The following is a 15553-nucleotide window of genomic DNA, read 5'->3' as shown; positions in this document are numbered from 1 at the left end:
GCTCCATTTAGCACCTGCCTTAATTACAACAGTAAGTCGGAGCTTCGTAAATGAAAGGGAGGGTTGGGGGAGTTTTAAAAAAGACTAGGTGTGAGCTAAATTAGCTGTGAAACTAACAAATGAAGGCAATTAGCCGGCTAGCCCCCAGTCTGTCTGCACAGTCTAATTGAGAAACCAGGCCAAAGACTATGTGGAAGAATCCAACAGTTTCTTTAAGTTTGTCTTAATCTGTTTTGCTGACAATGGGCCACAATTAGGTAATGCTGAAATGGCTAATTAGAGAGGAAGGCATCCTAAAAAAGCCTTTTGCAGAAGCTTTGGGGATTTATCAAAGATTCGAGACTGTTTATGTGAAATGTTATGTGGGCGAATGTTTGCGTTTATCCCCCACAGCATGATATTTATCAAAGCAACAACAGACATTTAAACAGCGACAGCAGGATATTATAAAAAATAATAATGCTCCTATTTGAACCAAGTAATTGATAAGAGTCCACAAAGTAATGATTTTCAAATCTAAAGAAAATGTCGGTGACATAAACTAATCTCTTCATATTTACATAGTTTAGAAAAGGGTGGCGGTGAGAGATGAATGGAGAGAGTGAGGACTCAGAGGGAAGGCAGAAAAGAGAGCAAATAAAAGGACACGGAGGAGAAAGAAGTGGGGGTGTAAGTGAAGCGTAAACAAAGTGGACAAGAGAGGAGAGACGATGATGAGGGGGAGGAGGAGCTGTGAAGAGATGAAGAGAGATGTGGATGGAGAGGATCAGACAAGGATGCAGGATCTTAGAGTGAGAGGAGGGAATAGCACTTCTGTAAAGTCAAACAGCAGCAGATGACTGGTGAGGCCCTAGAGATCTGTTAATGTAATGCAATGCCTTTTCTTCTTCTCCCCCTCTCCCTGTTTCTCCCTTTATTTGATGCCTTCTCTAAAACTGCAGCTTTAGTGTGCTGTTAGTTAGTGTTCTGCTCTAAAATTAGTACAAACACAAAGGCACTTCTTACCCCGGCAGTAGCCGTCCATTTCCTCATGACCAATGCTACAGACACAGTGGCCCAGTGGTACCAGCCAGTCCCCATCAGCACCACAGTACAGCTTGGGCGTGTCCCTCTCTTCTGCATTCTCCACACATGCACCCCGTACTTCCACCAGAGAGGACGAGTCCATATGGGGCACCGTGTCTGGAAACTCTGCCAGGTTCCTCAAAGTCGACGGGCAGCGCTTGTAGAAAACCTTATGTGAAAAGGGAAAAACAGGAAGCTCAAGCACTGCCAGTCTTGTAAAAGAAATGTAATTGACAAGTTCATGCCTGTAGTTCGTGCAAACATAAGTCGCACCGCCTCTGTTCACTGACCTTGACAGACACAAGAGCAATACAAGCTCCCACATCCTGGAAGGCCAAGTAGAAGCCCTTCAGTGTCACCGGTCCCACCTCCCTGACCTCAGTGTTGAGGCGAAGAACACGATCTCCAAGATCCGTCTGTGTAAAACTCTCATCCGCCGCTATCGTGTCAACCTTTTTAATCCAACAACAAACTTGTTACTGCATCATACAGCAGCACAACAAAGCTCTCTTTTTCATGATAGCACTCGGATAAACCAACCTTGGCATAGTCAGTAGGTCTGAACCGCGTCCCTGCAGAGAGCGGCTCTTCTGTCTGCAGGTAAAACAGGTTGAATGTTTCCTTACAGGTACCAGACACCCAGGGAATGGAGTTGCAGTCTCTCAGCGTGAAGCGCAGCTCCACATATACCTGAGTTAAGATATAGATAAATAATTATAAAGGTTTTGCAGTTGGCTCTACATCGTGCCAGACCAACGGCAGGCTTTTTGCTTAAATATTACACAGATGAACCACTGAAGTGCAAACAACAGAGCAATTCATTAATTAATTGAAAGTAATTAAAAAAGGCGGCATAAAATTACAAACACAATAGGAAAAAGGATAAAATACATCTTGTGAAAAACTTTGATAAAATATGTAATTTGTCAAGTCATTGCTAAAAGAAAAAAACCTCCATCTTTGATTTATCATGTTCTGTATTGACTTCAATGAAAACCAACCCCTCTTTATAGTGAATCTGCCTTTTTTCTCATATGTTATATAAAACATTGTGTTCTCTACTTAATTTGACAATTTATCTGTATTTCCCAACAGTTTCCTGGTTGCTTTATTCTTTTTGACTATTTTTCAAACTAAAGGCTAAATCCAGCAAATTGTTGTCTGTATTTTCTTTACAGCCTAAAGACGACGCAAATATTAAGCAAATTAATCTGCTGACATTTGAAAAGGCAACATGACATAATAGGAGGAGGGATGCTGGTGATCGCAGGGTTAAACACACTCGCCTGCAAAGACATACATCGTAATTACTGCACATTGAATGTAATGAGTGAAATGCAGAGGAGGCAAATAAAACTAAGAGCACCTGTTCCTACAGTAAATCATCTGCTGAGTGTTTGATGGTAATTTATTTGTGCTTTGGAACGTACTGTATTATTCATCTCATTCACTGGCTTTCTCACTGGCTTTTCTTTATTTACCACTCGCCCGTGCTCTCAGGTCAGTTGCGCTATCTCTTTCCATCTTTTTCTCTCTCTCTGTCTTTTTAAAACTAGTCGGAAAGCCCAAAGCAAAGCCTGAAGTTACTTTTATGTTATCAACCAAGAGAAATGTTCTCCCCTCAACCTGAAACTGAAATAATGCTAGAGTGCTACCTTGTTTTATGAAAGAAGCAGTACACGAGTTGAAGCAGGTCACTCCTGCAAACCCCACCTCAAAAGTTCTATTATTTTTTTAAAGAACTTTCTCGCTATAACAGGGCCTTTTTGGGGCACAAATGTCCACCTAATTTTCCAACATGGTCTCACAGGAATCCGTGAAATAGCCACGGATTTGCTTAACTCAAAATCCGTGGAATAGCCACGGAATCACTCAAATTTCCGTGAAACTGACACGGATTTCGCTACAATGCAACTTAATGACAGTCATATCCCGTGGCTATTCCAACAAGTGATTATGTACATTCACTGAGTGGATATTTAGAAAATAAAACATATATTTCTCGCTAGAAATGCGATCAAAATCCATTTTTATGCAGAAACTAAGTCAAAATATTGATTTTTTCACTAAAAACGAGATGATGTCCGCCATGTTTTTTGTTCTGACCGCCAGGACCTTAAAAGTCACGTGACTTGGAACGAACCAATAGGAAAAAATATCCATGGAATAGCCACGGGATATGACATTGACTTGCATTGTAGCGAAATTCGTGCCAGTTTCACGGAAATTTGAGTTATTCCGTGGCTATTCTACGGATTTTGAGTTAAGCGAATCCGTGGCTATTTCACGGATTCCTGTGAGACCAGGTTCTAATTTTCCCAATCTTGCGACAATGTCACAACCAGGCCCTGCATTAGGACTGCTTCATTTGATTCATATTTCTGGCAAAGTACAGTAAATCTGAGTAAGTGTTGGGATGTGTTCCTGACCCTCTGTGCAGCCTGACGCTGGATCCATCCAGACCGCAGCCAGTTGTTCTGGTTTGGCTCCATTACGTGGCAAACCTGGAAGGTGTGAATTGGTCTGTTCTGCTCGTCCATCTCTGTGATGGCATCCCACTGTAAAAAAAAATATTGGACAAAAAAATGTAAGCAGAGTGTTTAGTCATTAATTTTAAAGCCTGCAATCTGAAAAATGACATGCAACATGGCACACATTACATGACATCAAAAACAAACATACACACAGATTATGAATATTAATAAAATAAACCCTTTTTAAGCAGAACAGGGATAGCTTTAATCTGCAACTGACCCTTAAAGACCACAGTAATTTGTGAATTGGGGTGAGAGAATGGAATACAGTGTTAGGATTTCTGTCTGTATTACATTAGGATGTATTGTGCTCCAGATCAGTAGAAAATATTTGTATACTATGAGATTAAATATATGTGCCTATAAAGGTCTTCGTTTTCAGAGCTATTCCATGAACTGTCCAACCTGTGCATCTTCTATTGCATGTAGTGAGACTTAATTTCTATAGAAACATGACGTTTGAGAGACACCGAGTTAGTTTCACCAATGTTTTCAAGCCGTTGCATCAGACAGGCGCTCTCGTTTGTCTGCTCCGCTTTAACGGTGTGATGATCAGAGCTTCAAAAGCCCTAACGTGTATTGACATAACTTCTTTCTCACAACTCCTGTGGCAACAAATGGACATGATTCTTTCTCAAGAGGATGAGATACATGGGTGCACATGTTCGTGCTTTACTGTTGTACCATAATTTCCATCTGTTGAGAATTGATTACCCTTTATTAGAATACACTGTAAACAAAACAAACAATAGCTACTCAATAAAATTGAGGCAACAGATTGCACGCAATATTATTTATTAAATCTAACTATGTTACAAGTTGAGTTAATAACTTAACAGGAAGTGTTAAGTGTCAATTAAAAACGGACTAATTCTATTGTGTTGGATTCATTCAAAATTCTCTTGATTTAGAATTACATACACATAAATTGCATATTATATTTAATGTGATCAAAATAAGCAGATTCTATCTCGAACATTTTAATTTTCAAGTTACTTAAACAACTGCCTCAAAAGCAAGGACACATTTATATTTAATACATTTTATCAATATATTAAGTAAAATGAAATGACTACAGAATAATTTATTACAGTGTAGTATGAATCAATGCTAAGGTGTGTCTGGTTGTGTCTCAATATTTCAGTAATATTAATATAACAGTAATGCTTTTCCCCCCAAGAACAGTTCATTCTTTACTCTCTGATAGGTCATCTGCAGTGATAAGTTTATAGTCATGCCCCGAGTCCAAAATTTCCATGACCATATAAATCTCTAAAGTAACAAAGTAGTTGCAATGGGCAGCACTGTGATTAACAATATATCCAAGCTGCAAAGAACAAACAGAAGAATTTATGTCTGTCCTCCATCATTTACAGCATTTCCCTTTCCATTGGGTTATTCCATCTGATGTTTTTATCACATGAACTATAGACTAATAAAAAGGAGCGCAAATTCCAGATAAATGCTAGTTATATGACCTTTCTTGACATTACGAGTCGACAAGGATCACTCATTAGAGACACGATGGCACACAATGGATGAGGGACACTGATGGCTGCAAAAGCTACATAACTTTTTGTGCTCCTGACGTGGGCAAAAGAAAGCTACATACATTGGAGACATGCTCAAAATGGGTAGATTATGTCAACCTTTTAGCATCCCCTGGATTTAGACAGAGCTAATAAATAGATTTCCACTGAAGAATACAACTAAAAGACTTCTGCATAGCGTGTAACCAACGGATATGAGGCCTGAAGCTTCCTCCATGATTGCAGACCTTTATTTCCAGGTCCACAGACTGGAGCATGGAGGACGTGAGAAAGCATAAGTAGCTAAATGGAAAGCACTCTGCGACTGATTATTGATTTCACTCTCCAGCATGTAGGTACCTACATTATGTAATTCTGTACTCAAGATATCTCCAAAATGGGATCTTCAATGGGAGAAAATTGTCCAAAGCTGCTGTGTTAGATGTGATATGCATACATTTTCATTTTAAAACACACATACTCACATTGGAGCTGCACAGTCCCTGATGATAAATATCTTAGATGTGTCGCTCAAACAGAGACCCAATGAAGGTGAGATGACAGACAGTAGTTGAGTCGTAGAGGAAACAGAAACAACTGAGGTGGAGTGCTCTCAAATATAAATTATTAAATAACACTTTAACCTTGACTGGAGCGTACAAAAGCAATTAATCTAATATTAATTAAGCTATCTAAATTAGCTCTGTGTGACACCCAGGGGCTAAATGATTAATCAATCATAATCACTTCCTCTTTCATTTGGAACTCCAGCCAGACAATAATGTTGTGCCCATGCCTTTATGGTATTAAGTGGACTCTGAGGTAGTATGCGATCATGAAGAATTTTAGCTGAGGCTGAAGTTTGCAGCTGAGTCAAACAAATCAAGCAGATGTGTTCCAAAGTTACTGTCTCTTTGTGTTACTTTCTTCAACTGCAGCCCTGCACAGAATCACTGCCTGGGGAAGCAAAGAGAGGGAATTTTGTGCTAAAAAAGGACGTAACTTTGAGAGATACCCACTTAATTTGATTAACTCAGCTGCTGAAGAAGCATTATAGGAAGTGATCTCTTCATGGCCTGTATGCGCAGGATCCTGTTGTCATGGTTATATAGCCACTTGACTTCTGTTTTTTAAGACAGACTTGAGAAAATGTGAACTATTAAGCACAGGGTTGCTTTGAAATGCTCATATTACCATGCTCACATGCAGTCACATGGCTAAAATGTTGATGTTTATTGTCTCAGTTTACCATATTAGCCTGCTAACATTTTCCAATCAGCAGCTATAAACACAAAATGCAGCCGAGGCTGATGGGAAAGTCATTTCATGTGTTTTGAGACCAAAAGTACTGGATAAACTTTGACCAGATGATGGACCGACATGTGAGTTTTTCTAATCATCATGTAGCTTTTCTGCTGGTAGCGCTACAGATGAGAGGATCACCAGAGTAATTTATTCTCAAGGGTGCTTGGATATCTGAAAAAACTCCCATGGCAATATATCCGATAGGTGCCAAGATGTTTTCAGACCGGACCAAAGTGAGTGACCATCTGACAGACTGACACTGGCATCCCTTGAGCTGTGCCGCGAGCACGGCTTAAAATTTTAAAATTCAAGCGTTCATTCTGTGGTCACTAAAGTGAGAAGCCGGCTAGTGTTGTATAAGACTGCAAGGCCTCTGCAGTGCTTTGTCACATGCCAGTCAGCCTGTCATTTCTGAGATTTTCTGCTAGTGCATAAAAGTGGAAATGCTGTAAAAGTCATAGAAAAGAATTGTAACTTTAAGCAAGAATCACACACTTGAGAGGAGTTTCTTTAACACATACACTCTATATTCGGTCATTTCAGTGCCCTCCTTACAGACCAGAAAGAGAAACCCAGTATCTTTAAAGAGAGCAGGCATTCTGGTTTGCATAAGATCAGCATTAAGTAATTGAAGTTCCATTATGCATACAAACAAGAGAAAATGGTAATTTGTCACTCTGTGTGCCTCAGTGTTCTAAAATGCCCCCTTGGGATGTGGCATGGTTCAGAGCAGGGAAAACAAATGCAAACCCGGAGTTTGAAAGATGAGCTGCAGCCCACGCTCTCCGAAGCAATCAGATATGCACCTACTAATCGCTCTGCCTATTAGCCCCGAGCTTAGCAGACTGTTTCAGACAGAAACCAGGTTTTGAGTACAAGGTGTTAGAACTAATTACTGTATTGAACTGACACTAATATTGCCATATGAGAGTGCGATAAAAGGTTTTCTGAAACTTAGTTTAAAGGCTGACCCTGTGATGAAGTGCTAAAGATTTGGAAAACCACTGATGATGCAGAAACAAGTGTAGACCTAATTTGTTAGTTTGGCATCATGACCCTTGAGTTTGTTAAAAAAATGTCCTCACTTAATCCAAAAAGCAATTAAAACACTTTATAGCAACACAGTGACACTCGCACTACAATTAAACCTGACCTTATGACATGTCCTATTGACTTTGGCTTGTTCAGAACACTTTCTTCGGGTCCAAAGGGATTTTAACAAAGTTTGCAACACAGCAATTAGTGACTTTGGTGTTTGCATACAGATTTTGATTTGAAGGAGAGTGGGAGACTCATGGAAGACTTCATCATTATTGCTTGTTTTAATCCCTCTTCAGGATTGAAGTGGACAGACAAATAGCAGCTGCTCAGTTGACGTCAGTTCCCTATGGAAGCCATATTAATGTATTGGATTGGTGCTTGTGGCTGCATGGATAGTTCCTATAGCACCCTTGATGGTGCAACATAATTATCAGTGCTGCATTTAGGCAAACAAACAATGCACTTGTGTTGTTCTGCGACATTTGCTTGGTAGATTCTTGTATGTTTGGACTAATGTGAACATACTGTTCTTTCTGTTTCCTAAAGTTCTATAAACCAATCAGCTTGTTTGATACGCATACGTGTCAGCAGCTGTGAGCCTCTGCAACATACTCCACACATGCTGTGCAAATTTAACAGGAATGGCACTCGGAGAACAAAGAACTCCGTCAAGGCCAGTGCTGTATTCATGCACCCTGTGAATTCGGAACATGTATTGTATGATTATGATTATATGTGTGATTAATCCAACAGCACAAAAATCACCTATTTCGCACTGTTGGGAAAGTGAAAACTCATTTGTGTATTTGCCCTGTGATTCAAATCCACTCCAAATTTTAATGGGTTCTTTATTGGCCCATGCTACACCTCTGCACCAAGTTGTGCCAGGAGTTTTTTCTGTAATCCTGCTGACAAACAAACTGCACCAAAAAAATAACCTCCCTGGCAGACTTGATAAAAAATGGAACTCCTTTTCACATCCACCTCACCAAAGTGGAATAGATAAAAATGTATCACCCTACAGTTCCTTTAACTTTACTGCCATATATATGCCATAAATACATTAAAAACACACATTTCAAATGTATTTGTCAAGAATTCTGACCTTTGTTGTGATTATCATTTGCCTTTTGAAAATTGGACTTGTAATTGAATTGTTTAAATTCAGAGTGATCCAGACCTGTTGTGGGAGTCCTGTGCAGTTTTTCAATAATGTGTTTTCTGTTTTAGAAGTGATTGGGGTTTGCACATTTTCTAAGAGTTAAGATAATATTACGAAAATGTTATTGCATGTGGCCTAATGATTGACCTGGATGCATTTTAAACAAAATGCAGCCTGTTTTCTCCCATTTCTTTTTTTTTTTTTTTTTTTTTTGGCCCACCACCACCACCCCCCACTTTTGGAGGACAACTTTATTTTTATTTACATAACAAGAAAAGGTCAAACAACTTAAACAGAAAATAAGGTAAATAATTTTAAAAATAAAAATAAAGAGTAGATATTTACAACACCAGTTGTTTACGTTGATTTCAGATAGTTAGTAGGTATGAGGAGGGTTATTGTGTGGCCATACATATATGCTGATAAGCAAATAAGCAGACAGACAGACAGACAGACAGACCAATGGGGGGATTTTATGTAAATGCTACAGATGCGTATGTGTGTGTGTGGGTGTGTGTGAAAATGTGTGTGTACTTTGTATTTATAAGTGTTTGTATATATATGTGGATATTTCAGGGTGAAAAAGGAGATGTGTTGCAAAGTTATGTGGAATTGGGATCAGGCATTTGTAGAGGTGAATTTTTAAATAAATGTAGTGTAGTGTAAATGTGTTTTCTCCCATTTCTAATCCCTGCACTGTTTTTGTCCCAATGCTGGACAGAGCAGCTGCAACATAAGCATGTAAGTCCCAATTTGTTTATTCCACATCCTGTCTGGAAGGGCTTCAGAGAGGACTCCTACCTCTCAAATAAAGTAGCCCTCTGCATCCTGCTTTGAAAATTGATGATGTTAGCCTATAAAAGCCCCTCACTGACTTCACAGAGATGCACACTAACCTTCTCCCTGACATGCCGAAGCAGCTGCAAAGCCCTCTCATTGTGCAGAGACGTTCAGACATTGAAAACTTGTGTTGAGTTTCTAACTCTACTTGTTATGACTTTTTTTTGGGTTTTTGCACTGTGGCTCCCGGCAGCTTAAGGTCTGCACAGCTCCTGACAGAAATCTTTGACAGCCACTGAAGTGAGTCAGTGGATAAAGTTGTTATGAAAGTTGTTCATCACTGAAAAGAGGCTTAGATGGAACTTTTTCTTCGCAGATAAAGAGATCATCTTTCAAATCAGTGATGGCTGTATCTCGACGAGGCTAATTAACATGAGCAGAAGCCTCTTCTTGCGGTAGCAATGGGGTGATGAATTTTAAGATTAAGATTAAGATTTCCTTTATTAGTCCCACAACGGGGAAATTTCCAGAGTTACAGCAGCAAAGTGGATAGCAAAAAACAACAAATAGCAAACGGCAGTATAAACTAGAAATATAAGCCAATAAACAAGTAAAATATATCATAAAGTATTAACAATTTACAATATAAACAAGTAGAACTATAAAAATGATTAACAAAAAAATAATAATAATAAAAAATTTAGGAACATTATATACAATGTAGACAGTCAGCAGTTGGATATGGACCATTGCACAGTATTACACATATCAATTTAACTATAGAAATATTTTACTGTTTTTATAGTGCAGTCAAATTGTCAAAGCTTCAACTGAACTTCACTCTTATTAATAGCAGAGGTGTCAAGTAACGAAGTACAAATAATTTGTTACCTTACTTAAGTAAAAATTTGGGGTATCTATACTTTACTGGAGTAATTATTTTTCGGCTTACTTTTTCAAGCAATTATGTGTACTTTCTACTTCTTGCAATTTAAAAATAGCCTCATTACTCCTATTTAATTTCAGCTTGTTTTCATTACAGATTTACATCGTTCAAAACACACACAAAAACCCCCATCCAGATAAATCGCTCCATCCAGATAGAGGGATTGTGGTTGGATGAGAAGTCAAACATATTCCATTCTGACACCCTATTGGTTTGTACGCCGTCCGTCCTACCTGCACATGACACGCATCACACTCCAACAAGGAAAGCAGACGTATGTAGCCTAGCACCAAGATGTCCGTAGCAGAGACAAGGCTCTCAAGTGACACTCATTTCAGTCTTTTGTCAAACACTCCCGCCACACATTGTATTTCTCACGCATGAAAATGTATTGTGTGACGTCCACATCAATCAGTTCAACTACAGAGGGCCTCCTTAAAAAGATGTCTTGCCCCCTCAAATCAAAATTTGGGGTTGGACACATAGACCCCTTTCAATGAAGAAAGCATCTTTACTATAAGCACAGGAAAAAAAAACTGCCGGAGCATGATGTGTTCACATGATGCCCTCTTCACATTTCTGACTGCCCCCTCATATATGCTGCCTAGAAGCGGCCCTGTCAACTACCCATCAGCCAATCCAAAAATAACATACCGCTACACATGATCCAATTAGAAAATAGCATTGTTGTATCCCCCGTTTTACTTTTAAACTTTAAGTAGCCTTGAAACCAGTACTTTTATACTTTTACTTGAGTAAAAAGCTTGAGTTGATACTTCAACTTCTACAAAAGTCTTTTTAAACCCTAGTATCTATATTTCTACTTGAGTAATGAATGTGAATACTTTTGAAACCTCTGATTGATAGTAATAGTCAAACATGGCTGTTTTTTTAGAGTGAACATTCAATTAAGTTATGTATTTAATTTTGCAGCAACATTTAATACTTCTTGACACTTTTGAGATCTCTGAAAGTAAGTAAGTGGAGCTGGGTCAATATGTTTGACCAGAACTTTAGATTCATGTCTTTGTTTCAGCAGAGGTCAGCTGTTGTATGTCTACTTTGGCTTCAAACGACTGCTCTTCACAGCCAGTTGCCCTTTGCTCGCCTGCTCATGGCTTATGTATGTTACTGTTAAGCTAACAACACTGCCAGTGCTGTAAATGAAAGAACTCGGAGAAAAGAGAGCAACAGAGAGGGAAAAAAGAGGTTATATCGATAATTTAATACCAATTCAGTGCAGAACAACAGTTGGACCTTTCAGCAGAGCTTCTGCAATTGGCCTCAACCTACAAACAGTATGTGATCATTTTAATAAATCATTCTCACACACTGACACCGGACAATTACTTCAACTTCTCAATTTCAAAGAATGTGTAAGACTCCGGTAATATGTGAGGATGGGATTTTGGGTCATCGGTGTTTAAATTCTAATCACAGAAACGGCGTACTAAGTGTGTAAAGATGGGAGGCTTCAATCTTCCTGCCTCATGGTCAGAAGGGCCACATTAATCCTTTGTAGTCATATTATTGAATGCAGTCTTTATAAGGTGCTCAAGAATATCCCTTTAATGTCTTTTCTTCTCAGTGATGATACATTAATTAACCTTTAACCACGCACTGTCTGTCTGCAAGCTACTACAGCACTATAACCTTCACAAGACACTATATAAAGCTACATTAATAATGCTATTTGAGCGTGTATTAGATGTATTAATTACTCTCTTTTCTCTTTTATGTCCTTATGAGTATCCAACTGGAATCTTAAAAATGTGCTATCTGGGTGTTTCCCTTTTTCTGTAAGTCGCTTTAGATAAAATCTTCTGCTAAATGACTAAATGTAAATGTTTACCCATTTATTTATTCACAACCACAAAAACAGATAAATGCAAACACTCTTTAGGAGCTCCAGATTAGAGGATAATTGGGCCTATTTTGGATCCGTTTCACCCTTCCAAAACAAGGTTATTATAGTTAACGAAAACTAACGAAATAGCTAAAACTAGAATTGAAAAAACATTTTCGTTAACTGAAATAAAAATAGAAATGAGAGTTTAAAAAAAAAAAAAAAAACTATAACTAACTGAAACTGTATTTTGTGTTTACAAAACTAACTAAAACAAAATAAAATTATAGTGAAAATGACCTGCGTTTTCGTCTTTGTCAACTTTTTTCATATGTAAACCTTTTGGTTGGGTCTGGTTTTATGACTTAATAAACTTATTGTGGCTGAGATGGATAAGACAAAGGAAATAAAGGCAACATTTATTGTGACCTTATTGAATCTCTCACCCAACAAATACCCCATTACAAAAAAACTAAAACTAATACTAAAACTAATAAAAACTAAACTGAAACTAGGCATTTTCAAAAAATTAAAACTAAATTAAAACTAGCAAACTCACTCTAAAAACAATTTAAAACGAACTGAATTTTAAAACAAAAATCACAATGAAATTAAAACTAATGGAAATTCCAAAACTATTATAACCTTGTTCCAAACAATTGCAGGGGTAATTCAAGACTGGTCTAAACTGATTATCTGCCCACAGGATCTTGTAGTGTGAGGGCTTAACAGAGATCGTCTTAATTATAATTTACTTAATTTATCTACTGGATCGGAGTTTCCCTGATTGCGTCAATGTTAAACATGTTTAATATTTATAACAATCCTGGCCGGGAAGCATCACCACCACGTTAGCTTGTACTAGCCCAGTTTGAGACTATCAATACAACTTTAGTTCCAGCTGTGTAAGCCATGCTGATTTTGTCTCCTCAGCCATGGCTTCATCCACTGTATTTTTCTCTTTTCTTTGTTTTACGGCTATCAGCTTGAGCAAAGAAGAACAAAAATCCAATCAGTATTAACTTGAATCCGATCAACCTGTGGTCCCCTGAATCTGAACCAACCCCTAACTACGGAGGTGGGGGGCTATGGGAAATGACTTTTTAACAGAAAATAAAACTATTCAATGAGAGAACAGACTTCAACTCAACACCTGCATGCCCGGTGCCATAAATCCTCTAAATTGCCTTAACCCTCCTGTTATGTTGCAGGTCAAATCGACCCATTTCAAAGTTTAAAAATCTAAAAATAAATAGTTTAAAGTGTTTTTTTCGGGATGAAACTTCTTCTGCTTAGCCTAACAAGTCTAATCAAAAGGTTAATTTCACAAATTTGCATCTTTATATTATATAGATACTGTTCAGGTCAATCTGACCATGAACAGAAGAAGTGATTTGTGTTAATTTATCAACTAACTCCCTAAAAGAGATAATTAAAAATGTAAAATACAATTTTCAAGAACGTATTTTCATGTAAAACTATTGTAGTTTATATATAGGTCTTTCCAATGTACATACAAAAAAATTTAAAATGCATTTTTTAAATATGAAAAACAAGTGAATTGTCCTCAATGAACCATGATGTGTGAGAGGTAAAGAACACCATTGCACTAAATATTGGTTGAGATGGTTAATTATGGAGTTAATCGTGAAATATAAACAATGTTTATTGGCATTTTTTGGTTTCTGACACTTTTGGATACTTAAACATGCCCCGAGTCAAATTGACCCACAAACATTATTGCTGTTGTAGTGGAATTTCTCCCTCTCTTGAGTGAGAAAATAAATCAAAGAGCATGTCGATGTTCCTTTTAGTTTTCTTTATTATCAGACATCAAATTACACTGCCTGGTACAGCCGGAAGAACACTTATCCAATCTTAAGGGCTGCTGGAAAAAGAGGTGTCCCGGCTCCAATAAAGCCCTGTGTTCTCTGAGTTTTTCTGTCTGTGTCAGGGCGTATTTAAACATTCTGTAAACCAGAATTGTGACATCCCACAGTTAACGTGTAACCCTTATTTCTTGTCTGGGTAGCGTTCTCCAGTCTCTTGGGCTCTTGGATGATTAGCGGGCTACAAGTACAACTCCACACTTAATTCTGAATCTTCTTTAATAACCAACATCGGCACGACAGCATACAGCATTCCACTTCACGGGTCACAACACAAGAGAAACCCCGCGAAAACTACTGCATCCGCTTGGCTACCCCTCACATACAGTTGTCCCCCAAAACAAGGGCAGGTAGGAACTAATACACTTTGGGCCCGGGGACAAGTAATATCAACTTAAATATAACACATGAAAATTAATACATAAATTATAGTGAACGTGCCATAAATAATAATGAAATATTTTTTGTATATAATAGTAGCTTAAATAATTGAAATAACCCAAAACATATTTTTTCCATTAAGTAAGGTTACAAACGTATAGGACACGTTTTCCGTGCACGTGCACGCTGCTAGGTCTACTTTTACCCTAAAATGGAAACAACTCATACTGTTTATATTATGCTCCCAAACGCCTCTAATATGTGACAAATCCCAGAACCCTATAGCAAGTTATTTCTGGCTTGAACCGGACACTCAGGAGGTCAGAATGGGGCCTTTAGTCATTTCATTTTACTTAATATATTTGATAAAATGTATTAAATATAAATGCATCCTTGATTTTGAGGCAGTTGTTTAAGTAACTTTAATATAAAAATGTTTGAGATAGAATCTACTCATTTTGATCACATTAAATATAATCTTTATATGTATGTAATTCTAAATCAAGAGAATTTTGAATGAATCCAACACAATAGAATGAGTCTGTTTTTAATTGACAGGCACTTCCTGTTAAGTTGTTATCAACTCAACTTGTAACGTAGTTAGATTCAATAAATAATATTGCGTGCAATCTGTTGCCTCAATTTTATTGAGTAGCGATTGTTTATCTTTTTTTACAGTATAAAGCAGAAGACTTACATTAAAAGTAACAGTAAAATATTCCACTTGTAACATAAAATATACGACACTGTTCCTGAGAAACGGACATAACAGGAGGGTTAAATCACAGTGCATGGGGATCGTCACAGTTCATTTTTTTAGTCAATTTGTTACAATAGGATATATTTCTTTCACTTTTCACCAAAACCATGAGAATGTCAAACAAACACACTCTTTTTAGCGTGTTCATTCACAACACTGTAGCCAGGCTTGTGTCCCTAGTCTTCCCTTAGCACAGGGGGATGATTGACCAGTGAGTTACTTGAGGCCATTTTCACTTCAGAAATATATTGGTACCAGCTGACGACTGTCATTATACTCTCAGTGGGAAAGAGAGTCGGCTAGCCGGAGTTCACC

At 37.9% G+C, this 15553-nt stretch overlaps 1 protein-coding gene across 1 annotated transcript in view; it reads right to left on the bottom strand.

Moving 5' to 3' along the window:
* epha6 (eph receptor A6) overlaps positions 1-15553 on the bottom strand; it is a 75264-nt gene that overhangs the window by 41246 nt on the left and 18465 nt on the right. Inside the window, exons 3-6 of the mRNA XM_059349031.1 lie at positions 3495-3623; positions 1606-1755; positions 1356-1517; positions 1006-1234 (exon numbers count right to left, since the gene is read on the bottom strand). Of these exons, the coding sequence (XP_059205014.1) occupies positions 1006-1234; positions 1356-1517; positions 1606-1755; positions 3495-3623 (670 nt within the window). The remainder of the gene's footprint in view (positions 1-1005; positions 1235-1355; positions 1518-1605; positions 1756-3494; positions 3624-15553) is intronic.

Source organism: Centropristis striata, chromosome 2, assembly GCF_030273125.1.
Source record: "Centropristis striata isolate RG_2023a ecotype Rhode Island chromosome 2, C.striata_1.0, whole genome shotgun sequence".
NCBI lineage: Eukaryota > Metazoa > Chordata > Actinopteri > Perciformes > Serranidae > Centropristis > Centropristis striata.
The sequence above is the reverse complement of the archived record's forward strand: the minus strand, read 5'-3'. Positions and strand labels throughout refer to the sequence as shown.